The sequence below is a fragment of the Cyclospora cayetanensis genome, unplaced genomic scaffold (assembly GCF_002999335.1).
Source record: "Cyclospora cayetanensis isolate NF1_C8 unplaced genomic scaffold, CcayRef3 CcayRef3_contig_36, whole genome shotgun sequence".
In the NCBI taxonomy this organism is placed as follows: domain Eukaryota; phylum Apicomplexa; class Conoidasida; order Eucoccidiorida; family Eimeriidae; genus Cyclospora; species Cyclospora cayetanensis.
This window is the reverse complement of record NW_020312325.1, coordinates 253025-275536: the sequence shown is the minus strand read 5'-3', so window position 1 is coordinate 275536 and position 22512 is coordinate 253025. Positions and strand designations below refer to the sequence as shown.

The 22512-nt window shown below is 53.2% G+C and overlaps 3 protein-coding genes across 3 annotated transcripts; 2 read left to right on the top strand and 1 right to left on the bottom strand.

The window, feature by feature from the left end:
• The first annotated feature begins 527 nt into the window (after nt 1-527).
• On the top strand, nt 528-2173 carry LOC34621449. The gene is made up of 2 exons (XM_026334111.1): nt 528-1262; nt 1484-2173. The coding sequence occupies exons 1-2, from the start codon at nt 528-530 to the stop codon at nt 2171-2173; spliced, it is 1425 nt and encodes a 474-aa protein (XP_026189896.1).
• A 792-nt stretch (nt 2174-2965) lies between these two features.
• Nucleotides 2966-10530, bottom strand: LOC34621451 (DNA repair protein REV1). Its single transcript, XM_026334110.1, has 12 exons — nt 10389-10530; nt 9944-10265; nt 9218-9554; nt 8099-8830; nt 7770-7800; nt 7284-7573; nt 6402-6927; nt 5893-6176; nt 5407-5606; nt 5039-5159; nt 4061-4558; nt 2966-4009 (listed from the first exon to the last, which is right to left on the bottom strand). The coding sequence occupies exons 1-12, from the start codon at nt 10528-10530 to the stop codon at nt 2966-2968; spliced, it is 4527 nt and encodes a 1508-aa protein (XP_026189895.1).
• An 87-nt stretch (nt 10531-10617) lies between these two features.
• Nucleotides 10618-21941, top strand: LOC34618024 (ATP-dependent RNA helicase dbp4). The gene is made up of 13 exons (XM_026334109.1): nt 10618-10678; nt 10880-11007; nt 11677-12087; nt 12330-12448; nt 12855-13087; nt 17786-18154; nt 18503-18864; nt 19246-19325; nt 19614-19917; nt 20066-20381; nt 20760-21001; nt 21283-21364; nt 21712-21941. The coding sequence occupies exons 1-13, from the start codon at nt 10618-10620 to the stop codon at nt 21939-21941; spliced, it is 2937 nt and encodes a 978-aa protein (XP_026189894.1).
• The last annotated feature ends 571 nt before the right edge of the window (nt 21942-22512 follow it).

Below are 22512 nucleotides of genomic sequence, written 5' to 3'. Positions count from 1 at the left end.
GACAGATAGTAATTCAGAGTGACGAGCTTCAGCTTTGTAAAGCAACTCATCGAATAGTGCGTGCTTCTTTCATCTGTAAACCGTTGCTATGTCAGCGATTCGCTGCACGGTAGTCGGCAGCGCGATGTCGGGGATTCCTTGCTAGTATCCCCATGAGCAGTTACTTTACCTGTTGGTTTCCAAAGGCAAATACGCTATAAGCGTTGGCTTGTTTGCTGTTTTGCCAGTCACAGTGTCTTAGGACGGCCGACTTGAATCCCACACCAAAAGCACCCGATGGGGCCTTGCAAGAACCAGCTCCTATGTTGCTGCATTGTGCTCCTTCGTCTTGAATATAGCTCTTTCGATGTAAATTGTGCTTTTTTTCTGGCTCCACAAAGACAGTCTGCGACAGATTCCTTAGGCCCCTCCGCTGCAACAGTTGCTGCAGGATTCCCCCGAACCCGGGGAATTTCCATTGGAGGCCCTTCTCTATGACTCTGTGGGGCTGCGCCTGCGGCTCTATTCAAGGCCTTTGCAGCATCATCATGGGCGTTCGATTTCACGCAGCCTACAGTGCAGGTCTGCGCGCGATTTCCAGGGTGGCGTTGCCGCTGGCCAATCCTCTGAAGAAGCAACAGCAACGCTGCCTACAGAGCTCCACCCTGCGCATTCGAGGCCCTGCTCTTAACAGGCAGGATGCATCCCCCTCAGCAGCAACAGAAGGGGAAGAAGCCGCTGCTACTGGCAGAAACTCCGCTACCCAAGCACCAGGTCGTGCTGAGTGGCCAGCAGACATCACAGAGCGGGCCCGTCGAGTGATCGCTGCGGAAGAGTCAAGCCACACTGCGCCTTCGGAAGGCCAGACACTACAGCGCCATCATGGAGTTAGCGGTCTTATTTCGCAAGTAGAGATGCAACGGCAGCTGCAAGCAGAAACTGCGCAAGCATTCTGGTCACGCGTCAAACGGACCGTTGCTAGGCCTCTCTCGGGGGCAGCAGCGGAATTAGATGCATCCTTTGGCCACCTCGAGGGGGCTCCCAAGGGTACTGCTGCCTCCCCCATTGTGTACAAGCGGTACGTAGATGGAATGACAGCGGCCCATCACTACCCCGCGCGTTTGCTGCCCATCAACGAATCCACGCAAGTTCCTCCTCGCTTTTTTGTCACGCCGTTCGATCTCGAGGAGAATCCGGATCCGCTAGCTCATGGAGGCCGTGCTGCAGGCTTAATGGGAGCTGGACTCTTCAAAAGCCGTACAGGCATGCAGCCTAGGACGGCCGTGAGTTGCAGCCAGCTTCCCCCCCAGCCCGCTTTTCCCCCACCTCCCTGCTCTTCCATACACACGCACACATACACATCTGCTGCTCGTCGACTGTGCACTGCATGCCCCTCCAACCCCCCAAAGTGTTTCCAGCCCACGAGTTTGCTGCTGTGCTTGCTGCCTTACGTGATTTCGCACACTGCCGGACGTTGGTGTATGCTGCTGTGCGCTGCATGCAGCTAGCGGAGCGTCTGTATGGCAGAGTCTCCCTCCTCTTCCTGTTCGATTTGGGGGGGCAGTACTCCCAGCTCTCAGATGTGGCGGCTTGGCTGGATCACTTGAAGCGCCATCCCGCCTTCCTCTCGGCCATCTACGGGCCGCCCTTCGCCGCTGCCGCGTCTACTTCCGGTATTTCTCCTTCTCAAGAGCAGAAGAGAACACACCAGCAGCGGGCTTTCATAGGCGTCACGCCAGCAACAGCGGCTCCAGACCTGGCATCCGTCTCGTATCTTTGTGTTGATCATGCACCCGCGTGGCTGAGGCCTCTGGCTATCCGCAGCATGCGCCGTCTGGCTCCAGCTTTCCACCCCCTTTCGCCGTTCCACAACTTTCCGCAGCGGCTTCTTTCCGCGAGTCGTGCGTTGGAAGGGCCCCCCGTGCCTCCCAAGGACCCCGAAGTGGACTCCATGCGGCAGGTGGCTGAAGAATATGACAGCCTCTGCTCGCTCGCTGGTCGCCAAGCCTTAGCTGGAGGCCTCGTTGGCTCATTTCTAGGATACAGCGGGAGCTGGGGAGCTCTAGAGACCGAGGCTTTGAAGCGGAAAGAGCGGCACAAGTTTGTCACCGTCTTGCTGGTGGATAAAGCTGCGAGAATTCGGTGGCATGCGACAGGCATGCCCACGGAGGAGGCGGTCCTGCTGCTTCTGTGAGCTCCTCTCACGGCTGTCGTGGCTCCACGTCTACTGGTTTCCTTGCCTGATTCCCAATCGCGCCAGCTATGTGCCTTCGCTGCATGCATTCGAGGAGTCAAGCGCCTCCAAAGTGTGTCGCTCTCGGTGCTGCGCATTTTGCAGGTCCGGTCTCAAGGCCCTTCTGGTGGAGAAGGCCAACGCAGCCAACAGACTCCCGAAGGTACACGTTTAAATCGCGGTGTCAAGCGGCGGCATCGATATCGCATGCGCGCCAACAATTCTTAGACCGTCAGAAAATCAACGGTGCTCCGAAAAAAATCTGATTTCGTGTCATTTTTTGCAAGTGCCAGCGTCCTTTGCTGCTTAGAACACGAAATCAAACCACTCCGAGGAACCTAAAAAGGCGTGCATTGTAATCATCTGCTGCAGTAATGACCGTAACAGCAGCTGCTACATATCCTGCCGACGTCTGCTGCTCTGCTTGCTTTGGAGGGCTCTGCACTATGTAGCATACGCCAGATACCTCTCACCATTCCCGTCTACTTCTGTGTATGTGGCTTCTTTCTTGAAAAGCTACATGCAACACAAGGGCGACGCCCGTGCAGCCGTTGCAGCGGCATCAGCTAGGACGCGTGAAGTAGGAAGTTCTTAGCATAAAGCACAAATAGAAGGGGCCACATATGCCTCGCCCACCAGTGCCAAACCAGTTGGCGTAAGTTGTTTGATCACATACACATTCATAAAAACTCGACCGCCAAACACTACATGAGTTCGTGGGTCGTAGTAACATATGGCTTCTTACTAAAGGGATTACGCTGCAGCCTGTGCACAACGCAGCAGCAGCGGCCACACAAGGCGGCCTGCTGGACAAGCAAGAAGCTGCAATAGCAAGAACGCGAGAGAGACTGGAGATGAGTCTTCGTGGGGGCCTTTCTCCTCATCAGCTGCGGCTGCTGCCTGTGCAGTGCGTGACTCAGCAGATTGCAGCGTCCTCAAAAGGGTCCGCAGCAACAATTGCCGCTCTTCCAGTGCTCCTGTTGCAGCAAGGTGATCGACAACTCCCTGTAGGGCTGCGCCAAAGGCCTCCAAAGTCTCCGTCACACAATCCCAGTAGAGCCCCTCTGCCTCACTCTTGAGAGACTCCTCAAGAGCAGGGAAACCCTTTGAAAACCCCATACCCCCTTCCTGCAATGCGGGCACGCTAGGAGATGAAGGCCCCTCTGTTGCATCACCACCACTGGCAACTGCATCACCACCACTGGCAGCTGCATCACCACTACCCGCATGTTCAGAATCGCTCGTGCGGAGACGCGCCTCTGCGAAGGGGGTCTCAGAAAGAACTCCTTCGAAAGGGGTCGCCTGAGGAGCTGCTGCAGCGGAGGCAGCTGCTTGTTGCTCATGGGTGGCTCCGCAGGCGTGTGGGAGGAGGCACGAGCCCCTTCCAGCCCCTGCAGCAGCAATGCGGATCGCTACTGCAGTGCGAACAGACGCGGTTGCCCCCAAGCGCCTAGCGGTGCCAGCGCCTGCTGCAGCAGCGTGCCTAAGCAGCATTTTGAGCACAAGTTGTGCGGCGAAGGCAATCCGCAGAGCCAAGGGGCGACGTGGTGGTGGGTTCGAGGTGGGGGAAAGAAGCGACACGCACTTCGCGACACACGCCTCTAGACGACAGCAGCAATTGTTGTGACCAAGGGCACAGGGGCCTTCTTCAGCGTGTGGATTCTGCCCCTGTACGGGCGATGTGGCACTGGAGAGAGGCACGCTGCAACTGTGTGTGCTGTTGCATGGGTGCTGCGTTAGTAGCGAGATTACAGTCACGGGCAGGGCAGTAGCACCGTCAGCAGCAGTAGGGACAGCAGCGGCAGGATGCATCAGCCCCTCCGTGGCAGCAGCGCAGCTACATGGCGCCTGTTTCGTCTGCTCGCGCTCGTTTGGTGTTGTTTGCAAGACACAGCCTTTTCTTATCCCCGGAGGGCATTCCTTTAAGCGCCTCCTCTGAGCAAGAGTAGGGGTGCCAGCAGCACTAACAACGTCAGGTGACCTCGCAGCGGCAGTTGCAACGCCGCCTTTATATCGGCGTATTCGACTTCCCTTGGCACTTCGTTTGACGCTCCTGCTTGCTGGTGAGCACGGCTGTCTAACGCTGCGCCCTGCTTCCATGGCACCCTGCCCAGGGTTCCTCAGCAGCGGTGTCACTACTTTGCTGTCCGGTGTATCTACATCCTCCCGCTGCCGCACTCGAGGCAGTTGTGCGTCTGAAGGTGGGAGGCGTGTCTGCGCAGCCTGCATCGGTCTGAAAGCGTGTGGCGATTTCCCAGCTTTGGAAGCAAGCGCTGAAGCACCCGCTGCTACGGCCGAAACTGCGAGGAGAGACGCAGGCGCAGACAAATCTCCACCTGTTGAGGACTGATGCTCCTGCCGGGGTTCGTCATGACTCCCAGAAACATCAATCAACGGCCCACCCCAGCGAATGTTTGGCTCCTTTCTGTGGTGGCTGTTGTTGCTGCCGCTATTGCTGGCACTGCTGCAGTCTTTGCTGCCAGGGCTGCTGGCAGACGCAAAGCCACGTTCAACAGGTGCAGCGTCTTGAGACTGAATGACTATCGCATCCTCATGCGCCTCCCGATTTCCCAAGACGCGAGGCTTCCAGTCTTCCTGCTGTTGCTGCTGTCCGTGATGCTTCGAGCTTTTGTGCAGCTCTTGCTGTTCTTTCTGCATTGACACTGCCTGCTGAGCCTCTGGCTGCTGTTGCTGCTGCTGTTGCTGCTGTTGTTGCTGCTGTTGCTGCTGCTGCTGTTCTTGCGGCTGCGTGGGGTCTATGACAATGAGGCACGGCTCCGCCGCTCGTGGCTTGCTGCTGTGAAGACTGTTGCTGCCCTTTGCAACTTGGCCATGCAGATTGCGCTGCATTCTTTGCTGCTGCTTCCGCAAGGTCTCCTCCTGCTGCTCTGTTCGCAGCTGTTGCAGAACCAACGTGATTCCGCGATAGTCCTCCAAAGGACATACACTGCAGCACACGCCACGAGCGGCAGCATGCCACACATGACGCCCTCCCGACTGCAGCATGCCACACATGACTGCCCTCCCGACTGCAGCATGCCACACATGACTGCCCTCCCGACTGCAGCATGCCACACATGACTGCCCTCCCGACTGCAGCCGCTCCTACAACAACAACAGCTACAGGAGCTAGTGCAACAACAGCAGCAGCTACAACAGCTAGTACAAAAATAACAACAACGGCTACAACATACCCATTTAAACTGTCTCTCCATAGTGCTTTGAGCTCCTCACTCAACGCTTCTGCCACTTGAATGCCAGGGACGACGCATGCCCTTCTATGCGTGTTGCTGGTGACTCCGCCAACAACTCGCGACGCACGAACAGCGTCGCAGACTCCGCAGCCTAAGAATTTTGTCGTCTTAAAGGAGGCTCCCGGTTGCCTGTAGAGCAGCTGCGGCACAACAAACCACCATCCCGAACCAAGCGATGCAGCAGCACCAGCCAGGCACCATCTCGTGTGTGCTCGGAGGCATCCAGTGCCATCTCTGCGCCTGTGTGAGCTGCGAGTCTTCTTCAAGCATCGACGACATGCATGCGACGAACGTGGCTTGGGAAGTCTCTAAAGCCCCTTAGGACGCTCGAGGACTTCCCTCCTGCCCGTTCCTTCCTTACAGACTCCGTTCTAGGATGTGAGAGCTCTATAACTTCGGGATCAAGAAGTGCGACACACTGCCTACCTTGACGGATATCTTGGTCGTGTAAAGGCCACTCTTCTTTAGTCGCTTGTGCGCTTCTAGAGCCAGCTGGTACAGGAGATTGAACAGGTCAGCTTCCGTTTTCAGCCGCACACCCCAGTTCACCGACAAACTCAAGGATCCACTTGCAGGGATGCCGCCAGTTGGTATTGCAGCTGCTCCTGGAAAGGAGGCGATATCGCCATCACATCCAGGAAGCGAAGGCGGTAGAGGTCTCACGTCAACGCCATGACACATCCACCAGAGCTGCGTTCCCCTCCGCTGCCCTGCATGACAATACGCATGTGCAGCGTACCGCAGTGGCAAGCAGAAAACTCTCTAATTTTGAGCCACTGTCTTTAAGCTGTTGCGGCACCGCCATCTTTCTTCCTGCCCCCCTCCCTCCTCGTTCGACATCCAGATTCCCCGAAAGCGAAACGAAAGGAAGGAAAAACGATCTTTCAACCTTTTCAACACTCCTCTACAGCTAACGGTGCCCTGCTCCCCCCTACCCAGCGCGCGTTGCAGCAGATGCAGCATTTCTTTGCCCTTCATTTGCACGGCTCTGCACGTCAGCGGTGCCGCTTTTGGAGTTGCCGCCTCCTGTGCAGCGTTGATTTTGGCAATCATGCTAAGTCCTACGCCAGGAAGCTGCCGCAGCAGCAGCGGTCCGACAAACGCAGCGGCAGAGGCAGCGCCTGCCTTGACCACGCAGACTCCCTCTCGCCGCAGCACAGCTTCTTCTGATGACAAGGAGAGAGGGCGTCCTTCTGCCGCTGAATCAGACACGCCAGAAGGTTTCGCCGCTGCCGTTGCAAGCCTCGCCAGCAGGCAGTTGCTACCAGCTCCTACAGAGACGCTGCACCCCGTCATCTTCAGAACGATCCTCCTCAAGGCTACGCATATAGCAGCCACCTTCTCCGCCTCCGTTTCCGCAGTGCTGCCTTGACTGCCGCTCGAGCCGCTGCTTTCCTGCGGGATCAGATTGTCGTCATGCTGCGTTTGGAGGACGAGTGGGAAAGAAATTTGAAGAAATGTCTGAGTCACACACACAGACACAGACACACACGCATCCTGCAGCGATCCCTCTTCGAAGGCCAGCTGCAATGCGGCTGCTGCTGGCATAAATGCAGCAGCAGTTTCACGCCTCATGCTCTAAAAACACAGCCCAGTCGTGAGAGCCTTGCTCAAAAAACTGCCTATCCCTGCGCCACAGGCTCTCCCCACAAATGTGCAACACCCCCAACAACCCCAACACCCCCAACGACCCCAACAACCCCAACACCCCCAACAACCCCAACACCCCAACCACCCTACAAGAGCCCCCGCCTTAGACACTGCAGCTAGGTTGGTCAGTCTTCGCCGCATGGACGCTCTAGTGTCTTCTCGCGCACCTCGTCACAGGAAAGCGGGATAAGCCTGTGCGAAAGCGAGAGAGCAACCCTGAAAAGGCCTTCACTGGCGTTCTCGATGCCGTCAAAGTCGTAAGGCAGCAACTTAAGAGACGGGCAGAGGGCGAAGGCAGAACGCAGCCACATGCCCTTCTTCACCCCTTGCATCCGAGCAGGGTAATTGCAGCTCGCTATCTCTGAGGTGCTCCCGCCTCGAGGTGGACTGCCCCTTGCTGCTCCTGGCTCTGAGTGGCGCACATGCACACAAACGGGGGGTAAAGGATGCAAAGAAACTGAGCGACATGGACGCTCCACAGTCACCAAGAGACACTTTTCAAACGGAGAAATAAAAGCAGCAGCAAGCTGGATCTATATATACATATATATATAACCGCTCAAAAAAACACGCCTCGAAGCCAACACTTCGCACGACGGCTTCCAACAGAAAACAACAGCCAGCGGCCTAACCTGTCGAGCTAAGCCTTCCACCTTGTCTTCCTCTTGAGTGACATACTGCTACCTGCATGTAGAGGCACCAGCACGAGCAGCATCGTCAGATGCGCAATATTTCAAAAGCATAAGCAGCAGCACCAGCACCCAGCTTGAGCACATACACATACACATACACACAGGTACACACATATATAAATATATACACGCAAATACAGCACTTTTAAAGAGCAGCAGCTACAGCAGAGGCTTGCTTCCTAGAAGGAGCCTCTTTTTGGGAGTTAGCGCTGCAGTGACAGAAGCTCAGAGAGCAGCCGCGAGAACAGAAAAAATCCCTGCCCGAATAATAACTAACTCTTCGTAATTACCGGCTTGTCCTTCAGGTGAGGCTGCTTAAGAAGTGCCACCGACACGAAAAAGGCATCGAAGTCGATGTGCAGCATCCAGCGCCCTGTACCCGCTGCTGCTCCTGCCACACATTCTCTAGAAGGCGCTGTTGTTACTGAGAGTGGAGAGGCCTTCATCAGCCGAGACGCACAGCAAAACCACCCCCCACCAGCACCATTACTGGCACTAGCAGCAGCAGCTGCAGCAACGAAATCGCTGTCGTGAGGCAGCGTCAAATCTAGCGGCAGCACCAGAGGCTGCAGCGCGTTGCTCGTTGCTGACACGTCCACGTACTGGAAAAAAGACTTGTGCCGCTGCTGCTGCTCACCGTTGCTGCTGCTGCTGGTACTTAGGAGGCGAGACAGCATGGAAGCACAGCGGCTCTGCCAGGATCCAATAAAATGAAGCCGCGAGTGCTCGAAGAAGGAAGCAACAAAATTGGGGTGCCTGCAATCGACAATGCTGCACTTCCCTTCCCGCCCTGTTGGCGTCGCTGCCGATGATGATGCTAAGGGTGCAAATGGTGCTGTCGATGATGATGATGATGATGATGATGATGATGATGAAGATGAAGATGAAGATGATGATGATGATGATGATGATGATGATGAAGATGATGATGAAGATGATGATGATGATGATGCTAATGCGGATGATGATGATGATGATGCTAATGCGGATGATGATGCTAATGCGGATGATGATGCTAATGCTGCCGATAGTGGTGCTAACGCTGCTGCTAAAGGTGCTGCATTTGAAACCAGTGCAGCCGTAGTAGCAGAGTCTGCTGCTACTACGCATGCGGCTCGTGCAACTGCGGTGGAAGCAACACCAGTCTCCGCTGCCTGCATTTGATCCGTTGTTGTTGCTGCCGTTGTTATTCTTGTTTTTGCGGGAGAATCACTAAGGATAGCGTGATGGTGATGATGGCCATGGAGAGTTTCGCTTAGCCGCCTCTTCTTGTGAGTCGACAGCCTCAGCATCTGCCCCTGCAGCAGCAGCTGCTGCTGCTGCGAGTCTTCATCGTCTTCCGCCTGCCGATGCCGATCTCCCTCATCCTCATCTTCTTCGAGTGCAGCAGCAGCAGCAGCAGTCGCTGCGGCAGCTTGTGCTTCCTGCAACTCCTCTTGAGCCTCTCTCTGCCGCTTAAAGACGCGGGGGGCCAGTGTTGCTGCCGCTGTCGAGAGAGTGGCTGCCTCTTGCGCAGCCGCATGATTTTTTTCAGCAGAAGAAAGGCTTTCTGAAATCTTGTTGCAGGAAGGCGCTGTGATGAGCTCCTTGCGAGAAGTTGGCAGCCTAGACAAGGGACTGCGATGTGTCAACTGAAGACTGCGAGGCATAAAGTGACTTGGTGGAAGCAGGCAACCTGCGTCGATGGAGGCAAACACCCAGCTGCAACGAACTACCACATAGTGCCTCGCTGAGCCCCCTCTGTCTCTGCAGCACAAGCGAACAGCAACAGCGACACATACATAGCAGCAACACATAGCAATAGGAGCAGCGCTGCAAACAACGCCCACACGCACTCGTAAAGCCGCTCTTGCTGATGCTTGTCATGCACTCGCTAGCTGGCTAGCTAGCTGAGTGCACTAGACTTAGCGGTCCAATGCACGGAAAAGCCCCAATAGTTGAGGAGGACGCGGCAGCAGCATGCGCAGACGCAGCGGGGATACACCTGGAGACAGCTGCTCGCTGATTCCATTACCACCATCACCCTCCTCTTCATCACTCGCACAAGGAACGCAAGCGCACAAGAAACACGAAGGGAGGGAAAGAGAGCACAAACAACCCACACACAACCACCAACATACATTCACCAACCGTACCGAAGCTTCCTCCACCTCTGATTGCCAAGCGCGACATTATCCGCGAGAACATGCGTTACACCCTTCCCCAAAGCGAGCGAAATTTTCCCCCCTTGAGCTACCAGACACCGCTTCAGCTGTACAGCCTCAATCACAGCCTCGCGGAGAGGCGTATGGCCGACGACAGCCTCCGAGGAGCATGCGAAAGCTGTCTTTTCAGTGGCATTCGGATAGCCCGTTGACACCAATTCAGAGCCCTCCAGTCGTTGCAGACCGTCGACGAAGAAAGTCAGCGAGGAAAACAAACAACTCCTCGAATTCGTATACTTATTCCACCAAGAAACTTCACCCCCCGCCCCTACGCCACTGCTGCTGTGGCAGCTGCTGGTGTTGCTGCTACTAGTGTTGCTGCTGCCAGTGTTGCTGCTACTACTACTGCTGCTGCCAGTGTTGCTGCTACTACTACTGCTGCTGTTAGTGTTGCTGCTGCCAGTGTTGCTGCTTTCATGGACACCTGAGGCAAGGGATGCGCGAAGCTGCTGGTGAAGTTTGCGTGATTTGGCCTCAAGGTACTCCCCAAAGCCTTTCCAGCCGCCCCCTCCAAACATCTGCTGTTGTCTGTTTGTCTCCGCTGCAAGCAATATGCGAACGCTTTCTCTGTGCGCAGCCGCTGTTTCGTCTGCGAGATAGGGGCGATGCCTACCATCAAATCACCAGCGCCAGGGGGGCAGGCAGGCAAACCAGATAAAATAGATCGCGATAAACCGCGGCAACAGCACCTCCGGCTGCTGGTGCTGCATATGCGTTGCCGCTCTTGATGCTATGTACGTGTGCACTGCGAAAAAGAGGCCTCTATCGGCTGCGTGTGGGTAGCTGCTGGACGGCCCTGCTAGGCACTCCACTTTGCACTTCGGAGCGACCTTTACGGCAGATGCGCCTCTCAGATTCAATGAATAGAGGCCTCTGCTGGAGGCGGAGGGAAGCAGCTCTCTCAAGACAACACAAATGGTGCTGCTTTCGCCGCTGTAGCTCGGGAGCGCGAAGCTGCACCAGGGTTCTTCGATCTTCGGAAGCCCCCTTCCCAGGCGCTTCTTTGAGTGCCACTGCTCCTTCGCTCCCCCAAAATGACAAAAATACACCTCCCAGACCGCTGCTTTCTCACCAGCGAGAGAGGCGAAGCGCGAGAGGAGGGGCAAGAGGCGGAGGGGGGGAGGGGGCCCCTCTGGTCATACGTACGCTGCGCAAAGTCGCACGTGAGCTCAAGTGGACCGTGGGGCCCCCCCGGTGCTGTAGCTGCAGCTGCATTTTTTGTTGCTATTTGAAGGCGTGGCAGTACGCTTATTTATTGTTTTAGGCGTATAAATGCATTGCCATTCGATTTGTTTGGACTTCGGAAGGGCATGCAAAGCTCGCTTCGGGGGCCCCCCCTCCTGCGCTGAACTGCCTTCCACCGTGATCGCCACGAGATCTACTGCTGCAGCCTTGGGGAAACTGCAGCGCTGTCGGCGTATCAGCAGCTGGATTGCGATTTATGCAGACGAGGGGCATTCGCAGGCAGGAGCAGGCGCAGCCATATATCAGCACCAGCAATACCAGCAGTGTAGCTGAAATATCAGCACTATATCTGCAACAGCAGGAGCAGCTGCCGCTGCACGATGGCTGCCACTGCATCTTCCCGCCGCCATGGAGGAGGCAGCGATGCGCGCACTGGTAGGGGGGCCCCTCAGCGGAGTCGAGGGGCCCCCAGGCGTAAGGGGGCCCCTCCTGCGAGTAAGGCGAGCACTGCTGCTGCTGCCCTCAAGCTACGGCAGAAAGAACGGCTGGAAATCGCCGAGCTCAATCAGCGCATCTTGATCGAGATGCCCCCACCTGGTGGAGAGTGGACACCTCCAGCGCTGGCTGCGTTGCACCAGGAGAAGCAGCAGGAGGAAGCTGCTCCAGGCAGCACTAGGGGGGGCAGCATGAAGCCCAAATATGGCATTTTGACAGAGAAAGTCTTTACCGACCTTCCTCTCTCGAGTCTGACAAAGCGAGGCCTCGCAGCATGCGGCTTTTCGCGCATCACTGCGATTCAAGCGGCTGCAATCCCTCATGCGCTAGCTGGCAGAGACATCAAGGCACAGGCTAAAACAGGCAGTGGCAAGACGCTTGCTTTTGTCTTGCCGGTATGTACAGATATATATATATATATATATGCGTGCTGCTGTTGCTGCTTCGATGATCGGGGGGCCCCCTTCGGCCGCTGGCGTTTTGCATTCTGTTGGCTGCTGGCTGCTCCCCTTCGGAGCTTCATTTTAGTTCGCTTTGAGATGTGAAACTACGCCTACCGAGATGCAGCATGGCCTGCATGCCAAGTGTGCATGCTTTCTTTCGCTGCTGAGACTTGTGGTGTCTATCCACTCAACAGATCCTAGAGCGCCTTTTCCGGGAAGAGATTTGCAGCTTGGACGGCACGGCTGCACTCGTCTTGACACCCACCAGAGAACTTGCAGTCCAAATCTTCGACGTCTTCAAAGATGTTGGAAGGTAAAGACACTTGTGCTGCTGTTGCGGGTTTGACGGGCTGCTGATGCGTTCTTTCGCCTTTTCAGGCACGTCTATTTGTGTATATGCATGTATGTGTGCATGTATGTATGCATGTATGCATGCATGTATATATGCATGTATGTATGCAAACCTATGAGAAATTGACAATGGCCTTCACAGGATTATGCTGTTAAAGCGCCGCATCTTCCTTTCTGCGGAGTTGAACGTTTGTTTAGCCCAGAAAGGTGGCTCTGTAACCTTACGTATGTGGGAATGAATGTGCTGATCATACGTCGATCAGCTTCGCGGGGGAGAGAGGGGGGAAAGGGTGTCTCCGGGGGGAGGCATTTTCTGGCGAGCTCTTGAGATCTGCTTGGCACGCTTCTCCTTGTCGTGTGGTATTCAGATTTCACGAGGTGTCTATTGGCTGTTTGATTGGGGGCAAAGACTTAGAGGCTGAGGCACAGCGGATCGGACAGCTGAATATCATTGTTGCTACACCTGGACGCCTCTTACAGCATATCGAAGAGTCTCCTCTTTGGGATGCCAGCAGGCTACTCATGCTGGGTACATGCGTCTTTGCTGCCACTGTTGCCACTCTTGCTGCTATTGAATATGCTGCTACTGAAACTGCTGCCAGTGTTGCTACTGCTACTACTGAAACTGCTGCTACTGTTGCTACTGCTGCCACTGAAACTGCTGCTACTGTTGCTACTGCTGCTACTGAAACTGGTGCTAGTGTTGCTACTGCTGTTGCTGAAACTGCTGCTACTGAAACTGGTGCTAGTGTTGCTACTGCTGTTACTGAAACTGATGCTACTGAAACTGCTGCTACTGGAACTGCTGCTAGTGTTGCTACTGCTGCCACTGAAACTGGTGCTACTCTTGCTACTGCTGTTGCTGAAACTGCTGCTACTGAAACTGCTGCTGCTGAAGCTGCTGCTGCTGAAACTGCTGCTACTGAAACTGCTGCTGCTGAAACTGGTGCTAGTGTTGCTACTGCTGTAACTGAAACTGATGCCACTGAAACTGCTGCTACTGAAACTGCTACTACTGAAACTGCTACTACTGAAACTGCTACTGCTGTTACTGGTACTGCTCTTGCCACGGCTGTTACTGAAAGTGCTCCTATTGCTGTAACTGAATCTGCTACAACTGAAACTGCTGCTAGTGTTGCTACTGCTGTTACTGAAACTGCTGCTACTGAAACTACTACTACTGAAACTGTTGCTACTGCTGTTACTGAAACTGCTACTACTGAAACTGCTGCTACTGAAACTGCTACTACTGAAACTGCTGCTACTGCTGCTACTGCTGTTACTGAAACTCCTAGTACTGAAACTGCTGCTACTGTTGCTACTGCTGTTACTGAAACTGCTGCTACTGTTGCTACTACTGTTGCTGAAACTGCTACTACTGAAACTGCTGCTGCTGAAACTGCTGCTGCTGAAACTGCTGCTGCTGAAACTGGTGCTACTGAAGCTGCTGCTACTGAAAGTGCTGCTACTGAAACTGCTACTACTGAAAGTGCTGCTACTGTTGCTACTGCTGTTGCTGAAACTGCTGCTACTGAAACTGCTACAGCTGTTCCCACGGCTGTTACTGAAACTGCTGCTAGTGTTGCTGCTGCTGTAACTGAAACTGCTGTTACTGAAACTGCTGCTACTGAAACTGCTACTACTGAAACTGCTGCCACTGCTGTTACTGAAACTCCTCCTACTGCTACTGCTGCTACTGAAACTGCTACCAATGAAACTGCTACTACTGAAACTGGTACTGCTATTGCCACGGCTGTTACTGAAACTGCTACTACTGCTGTAACTGAATCTGCTATTACTGAAACTGCTGCTAGTGTTGCTACTGCTGTTACTGAAACTGCTGCTACCGAAACTCGTGCTACTGAAACTGCTACTACTGAGACTGTTGCTACTGCTGTTGCTGAAACTCGTGCTACTGAAACTGCTACTACTGAAACTGCTACTACTTAAACTGCTGTTACTGAAACTGTTACTGCTGTTACTGAAAGTGCTAGTACTGAAACTGCTGCTACATCTACTACTGATCCTGCTACTACTGAAACTGCTCTTGCTGAAACTGCTACTACAGAAACTGCTGCTACTGAAGGTGCTGTTACTGAACGTGCTACCAGTGAAACTGCTGTTACTGCAGCTGCTACTACTGTTGCTACTGCTGTTACTGGAACTGCTACTGGTGTTGCTACTCCTGCTACGGTTGGTACTGCTGTTACTGAAGCTGTTGCTGCTGTTGTTACTGAAACTGCTGCTACTGAAACGGCTACTACTGAAACTGCTGTTACTGAAACGGCTACTACTGAAACTGCTGTTACTGAAACTGCTCTTACCGAAACTGCTGTGACTGAAACTCCTACTACTGAGACTGCTACTACTGAAACTGCTACTACTGAAACTGCTACTACTGAAACTGCTACTACGGAAACTGCTACTACTGAAACTGCTACTACTGTTGCTACTTCTGTTATTGAAACTGCTACTACTGCTGCTACTGCCACTACTATTGCTATTAGTGTTACTGAAGCTGCTGCTACTGAAAGTGCTGCTAATGAAACTGCTACTACTGTTGCTACTGCTACTACTCTTGCTACTGCTACTACTGAAACTGCTACTACTGAAACTGGTGCTACTGCTGCTACTGAAACTGCTACTACTTAAACTGCTACTACTGAAAGTGCTTCTACTGTTGCTCTTGCTGTTACTGAAACTGCTGTAACTGAAACTGCTACGGCTGTTGCTAGTGCTGCTACTGTTGCTACTGCTGCTACTGAAACTGCTGTTACTGAAACTGCTTCCACTGTTGCTCTTGCTGTTACTGAGAGTGCTCTTACTGAAACTGCTACTGCTGTTGCTACTGCTACTACTGTTGCTACTGCTGTTACTGAAGCTGCTACTACTGTTACTACTGCTGCTACTGAAACTGCTACTACTGAGACTGCTGTTACTAAAACTGCTGTTACTGAAACTGCCGTTACTGAAACTGCTACTGCTGAAGCTGCTGTTACTGAAACTGCTACTACTGCTGCTAGTATTGCTACTGCTACTACTGAAATTGCTGCTACTGGTACTGGTGTTACTGAAACTGCTACTATTGAAACTCGTGCTAATGAAACTGCTACTACTGTTGCTATTGCTGTTACTGAAACTGCTACTACTGAGCCTGCTGCTACTGCTACTACTGAAACTGGTACTACTGAAACTGCTGCTCCTCCTACTGAAACCGCTACTACTGAAACTGCTGTTACTGATACTGCTGCTACTCTTGCTACTGCTGTTACTGACACTGCTACTGTTGTTGCTACTGTTGCTACTGCTGCTACTGGAACTGCTACTACTGAAACTACCGCTACTGCTCCTACTGAAACTGCTACTACTGAAACCGCTGCTTCCCCTACTACTGGAACTGCTACTACTGACACTGCTCTCACTGAAACTGGTACTACTCTTGCTACTGCTGTTACTGAAACTACTACTACTGTTGCTACTGCTACTACTGCTGTTACTGAAACTGCTGCTACTGTTGCTACTGCTACTACTGCTGTCACTGAAGCTACTGCTACTGGAACTGGCACTACTGAAATTGCTACTACTGAAACTGCTGCTAATGAAATTGCTATTACTGAAACTGCTACTACTGAAACTGCTGCTACTGAAACTGCTGCTACTGCTGCTACTGAAACTGCTGCTACTGAAACTGCTACTACTGAAACTGCTGCTACTGCTGCTGCTGAAACTGGTGTTACTGAAACTGCTCTTGCTGCTGCTGAAACTGGTGTTACTGAAACTGCTCTTGCTGCTGCTACTGAAACTGCTGCTACTGAACCTGCTACTACTGTTGCTACTGCTGCACCTGAAACTGCTGCTACTGCTGCACCTGAACCTGCTACTACTGTTGCTACTGCTGCTACTGATACTGCTGCTACTGAAACTGCTGCTAATGAAACTGCTACTACTGAAACTGCTGCTACTGCTGCTGCTGAAACTGGTGTTACTGAAACTGCTGTTGCTGCTGCTACTGAACCTGCTACTACTGTTGCTACTGCTGCTACTGATACTGCTGCTACTGAAACTGCTGCTAATGAAACTGCTACTACTGAAACTGCTGTTACTGATACTGCTACTACTGAAACTGCTGCTACGCTGCTACTGAAACTGCTAGTACTGAATCTGCTACTACTGAAACTGCTACTACTGAAACTGCTACTACTGCTGCTGCTGAAAATGCATTTATTGAAACTGTTGCTACTGCTGTAACTGAAACTGCTACTACTGTTGCTGCTGCTGTTCCTGAAACTGCTACTACTGTTGCTACTGCTGTTACTGAAACTGCTGCTACTGTTGCTACTCCTGCTGCTGAAAGTGCTGCTACTGAAACTGCTGCTACTGAATCTGCTACTACTGTTGCTACTGCTACCACTGAAACTGCTGCTACTGCTGCACCTGAAACTGCTGCTACTGAAACTGCTGCTACTGAAACTGCTGCTACTGAAACTGCTGCTACTGAATCTGCTACTACTGAGACTGCTACTACTGAAACTGCTGTTACTGAAACTGCTACTACTGCTGTTACTGAAACTGCTGCTACTGCTGCTACTGAAACTGCTGTTGCTGGAACTGCTATACTGAAAATGATGCTACTGAGACTGCTACTACTGAAACTGCTGCTACTTTTGCTACTGCTACCACTGTTGCTACTGAAACTGCTACTACTGTTGCTGCTGCTGCTGCTGTTGCTAGTGCTGCTACTGAAAGTGCTACTATTGAAGTGCGGCTACTGTTACTGAAAATGCTACACCTGCTACTGAAACTGCTACTCCTGCTACTGCGACTCCTGAAACTGCTGAAAGTGCTATTCCTGCACTGCTACTGCTGCTCCTGAAACTACTACTCCTGCTACTGAAACTGCTACTCCTGCTACTGCGACTCCTGAAACTCCTGAAACTGCTACTCCTGCTACTGCTACTCCTGCTGCTAAAACTACTACTCCTGCTACTGAAACTTCTGCTATTGCTGCAAATCGGCGCTTCCTTTCTGAAAGGGCATTGGTTGAGGCCGTTTTTCGGTGTATTATTTGTGTCGCTCTTCGTGCAACCTTCTAGGGGATGCTTTCTTTTCTCCCCCTTCTGACTGCAGCCTCTTCGTGGGTTGCTGCACTTACACGGGCGGGCTCTGCTGCTGCCACAAGGCATTTTTTCCTTTTTATTGTGATTTTTTTTTGAGAAAAAATCTTCCTGGCCGTGTTTGCGGCAGCACTTGAACGCGCTCGGCGCACTGTCAACTTCATGCCTGTGCGGTTTTTTTTCAGCAATTGACGAAGCGGACAGACTTGTAGACTTAGGCTTTCAGGAGACAGTGAAGCTGATTGTTTCTTCGCTGCCCTCCAGCAGACAAACGCTGCTCTTTTCTGCGACTTTGCATAGCGCAGTGCAGCGGTTGGGGCAGCTGTTGTGCAGTCACAAGCCGGAGGCTGTTTGTACAGACGAACCGCAAAAACAGCAGCAGCAACAGCACAAGGGGCCGTTGAAGCAGAGCTACATGGTCTTGAACCCGAAACACAAGACGTCTGCGCTTTTCTCAATTCTTCGAGCGCAGTGCAAGAAGAAAATCATCGTCTTTGTTGCCTCCTGCAAGCAAGCAAAGTTTCTGCATGACGCCTTCAAGCTGCTCAAACCTGGTACGAGCGAGGCTGCAGCGCCTCCAATCCTTTCTGCTGCTCTCCCGATGTTTCTCGTTTCTCTGAGACGTCAAACACTCTGCCTCTGAATGCTGCGCCCGTCTCTGCGTGTGTGGCAAATGTTGACGGCCGTTGCCTTTTCCCACTTCTTTCCGCCAACCCCCACTTCCTCGCCGCTAATCTTCTTTTCTGTCGCGCCGAGAGCTACCTCTTTTGCCTTCGTTCCTTTCCTGATCTCGCTTGCGTGTCCTTCCTTCCCAGAAGATCCTCTCTTCGCTCCCCTTCTTCCCCTTCTTCCCCCTGCTGCACGCGTATCTATGCTTCTTTTTGTGCGCTCTACCTCCACAGGGCTGTCTCTGCTGTGCCTCCACGGCAGGCAGAAGCAACAGAAGCGGCTGGACACCTTCCAAGACTTTGTTTCTCGCCGTTCTCCGTGTTGCCTGATCAGCACCGACCTTGCGGCTCGAGGCATTGACTTTGTGCATCAGGGGAGTTCTCTGGAGGCCTCTCAGGGGACAAACAGTGATGACTTGGAAGGCGGCGAGGGGCTTACAGCGGTGGATCTGGTGATTCAGTTTGATTGCCCAGATAGCGTCGATACGCATATACACAGGGTTGGAAGGACCGCTAGGTTCACGAGGAAAGGCCGCGCTATTCTTCTTTTGCTGCCTTCGGAGGTTTCCTTTGTTGAGGAGCTGCAAGCCAAGGGGGTAAACAGACACCGCGCCGTGCGCCTTCACCATACACCACACACACTGCATGCACGTGGGCGGCACGATGATCTTCAGCTCTTGCGAAACTCTCCCCTGGAGCCGTTCCGTTGTTTTCTTCGCGCTTCTTTACGAATGGCCAACCCCCCAGGGCCTGTCACCTGCTGCACTCTTGCGTCTTTTTGTTTACCGCTCACTTGCCCTCCCATCCATGCTCTGTGCGGTCTGTAATACCTACCCACAGCCTCCTTTTCTCCCTTTTCCCCTCCATCCCTTTCTTCCTTTCTCCCCCCATCCCTTTCTTCCTCCTTCCTTCCCTCCCTTTCTCCTCCCGGAAGCTTCGCAGCTTCTTTGTTCGTATGTGGAGGCGCGTTGCTGCAGATGGCACTGCAGCGGATCAACGTGAACCCGAATAAGGCCGTCCGAGTTGAATCCAAGCTTCAAGCGCTTCTCGCTGCGGAGTGAGTCTGTCAAACGCTGAACATTTTAAATCCCCCGTCTGCCTCTGCTGGCTGGCTGGCAGAGCAGCGCGAGGGCGTTGCTCCATATTGCCCTTCTGGGGAGCGTTGATGCGTATGCTGGTGTATCTGATGTCGTAGCTTGGTAGACGGAGCTGCTGATACAGCTCTTCGCGTGTTGCTGCATGCTGTACTGCAGCGTCGTATGCCTCCGTGCTTCTAAGGGGGGAGGGCTGTCTCGAGTCTCCGCTGCCATTCTACACGCTGGCGCTACTTCGTGTGTTGCTGCAGTCCCTCCCTCAAAACCTTGGCGCAAAAGGCCATTGCCTCGTATTTGCGCTGTCTCTCTGTCATGCCGAACAAGAAGGTATTCGACATCCACGCACTTGACCTGCAGCAGCTCGCCGTGTGCTACGGCCTCTCCATCGCCCCCTCAATTGAGCACCTTGCAGTGCAGCAGCAGTGCGAGGAGCAGCAGCAGCAGCAACAACGACAAAACGACGAGGAAGCGCCGAAAGACTCCGCGATGCACGGAGGGGCCGTCGCTAACAGCGAGCACAAGAAGAAAAACATGTCCAAGTTGGCAAGACTGAAGGTAGGCTGAGGCAAGGCTGGGGATTTTGCTGCCAGCAATCTTAAATTTGTTTGCTTTTTGCTGAAACCAGCGGGGTTGCAGGGCATGCAAACGCCTTTTCGTCTTCCCACAGTGTAGGTGACCTTTGTACATGGCCTTCGTGCCGCAGGAGCAAATTCGCGCCAAGAAGCTGCTAAAGCAGCAGCAGCGGCAACAACAGCAGCAACAGCAGGAGCAGCAACAAGAGGAGGGAGCCGAAGCGCTAGAGGCACGTCGAGAGCAGAAGAAGTCTCCAGAGCAAAAAGGGGCATCTAACAGGGGCAGCAGCAGCAGCACCGCAGCACCTGCAGCAGGTGAGAGCGACGCTGGCCAAGGCGCTGTGGAAGAGTTTCTAGAATTGAAGGAGAAAACCTCGGAACAACTCACGGAGGAGTCATCTACGGCGAGAAATCTGCGACTGCAAGAAATGCTGCTGCGCAAACCTGGTACGTATAGCGAGTCTATCGCTTCCTTGAGTTAGAGACTCCTCTGCTTATGACCCTCTTTTTTTTATGTCGTGTCGTCGTGACACTTGCACCCTTCTATCATCTGTCCGTGCATGAAACTGGGACTGAGAGGCTGTCTCGTCAAGTTGTGTGTCAGTCCCTTGCCTTCGCTCTTCTCCCCTGAGCTACTTGCATCTGCGTTCGTGCCTGGCCCCCTTCCCGTTCTGTCTCGAGAGTTGCGTGTTGTGGAGGCTTGCTACTCAGTATCCGCATACAACCCCCTCCGTGCTCTTTTTTTATGCCGAGTGGCACTTGGGTGTGTGTGTGTGTCTCTGCAATGCATCTTCTTTCTCCTTTTTTCGACTTTGCCATGCGCAGCTTACCAGCGCGAGCGTCTGCAGTTCCGGGCAGATGGGACGGCCAAAGTGAAGGGCCTCGCTGCGGCATCCACGAATTCTCACATTCTCTTCAGCGACGAAGATCCTTCTGAGACAGAGGCGCTCCCCGAGGAGGCTCACGAACCACAAGATAGCAGCAGCAGGGAGGTTGCTCGTGATTTGCGGGAGGAATTTCTACAGCAAATGCGCAGCAAAATGGAGTTTGTGCGGCAACACGACAAGGTACTGCGACTCCCTTGCACATGCGTGCACCGGTAACACAAAAATGGGGCCTTCTTCTTGAGGGCCGCTGGTGTATATACATGTAGATGCGCGTCTTTACACTACACCGTCCGTGGTAGGAGGGCTTCCTTAGGGTGGCTTTGTTGTGAGGTTTGTGCCACGTGTTTTCTTTCTGTTTGCGTCTGTCGGTGTCTCTTGTGTCAGCCTCACACAAGGGGCCAAATTAGGATGCATGAAAAGCCGCTAGGGCATGTGTGTATGTATGTGCCTCCGTAATGCAGGAGCGAGATCAGCAAAGAGTGCGGGAGCGGCATCTCAAGAAACGGAAGAAAGAGAGGAAGGCTAGAAAAGGAGATGCAGTCGGTGAGAACTGCGTGCATAGGTTTCCTGAGGGCTGGCGGAGTTGGGGTTGGAAGGGCGTGGCAGCGAGCATGCTTGTATCTTGCATGGTAAACAGATGAATAGGAATGGTGTTACACTCGTGGGCTTCTATTTGCTTTCTAGTTACAGGGGACTTCGGTAAGGTGTACTAGGCCGAAGAAATCAACTAGCTCGGAACTGTCAGCAGATCATGGGGGCGTGTTTTAGACTTCAGCAGAACAGGCCTGCACTTCGGAGAGGCTGTCCTCATTCCTCGTAACTCGTAACAGCACGCCACTGAGCCTATCATTGATCATCTATTCGACCAAACTTTTGCGTGCCGTCTGCAGGCACGACCACCGTTTTGGGGGGAGACACCAGCGAGGAGGAGAGCTTCTCTGAAGCCTCTGCCTCGGAAGAATCAGCGGAAGAAGCTCCTGAGCTGCCTTCTAAAGTCGTCAGAGGGGGCCCTGAGAAGGCACCAAGTAACCGGAGGGAGAGACCCCCAAAGAAGCAGAAGAGGGAGGCTTTCTCTTTGGAAGAGCTGGAGAAGATGGCGTTACGGGCAGCGGCTGCCTGAGAATCCGATACACCGTCTGCCATCTCACTGCTCAGAGCATAGGGCGAAGGGGCTCACGCCTTATTCACGCTCTGCAAATGAGGGGATCTGGAGCGTTTTGGTACCCCAAATAAGCTGCTTTTTGTACGCCAGCAGTCTTCTGTGTTGTCTGAAAAGCAGTTGCCTGATAGGGTGCAACTTAAGCGCTAGCACCCTGAGCCTCAACAACCACGGTATCATCATCGACTGAGCATCCAGCGCATGAAATGTAGGGCTTTGCTTTCCTCAGGCAAAAAAAAATAAGAAGGGAGAATTTCCAGAGAAAGCGGCATCGAAGTTTTGAAACGGACTTCGGCCCTCAAACTCGCTAGCTGACTCTTCGAGCGTTTATAAAATGAGGGATGTAAAGACGGAGAGAGAATTTGCAAAACACAACGAACGCTTGGGTTGATGCTCCAGGCTGCAGGTTTTAGGCGAACAGCAGAAACTCTGCCAGGTATATACACTTTAGATAAGCCCACAGCTATCGAAAACGCCATACAGATGTTGCGGCGCATTAGCGCCATACTGTTAGGAGCAGAGCGATTCATAG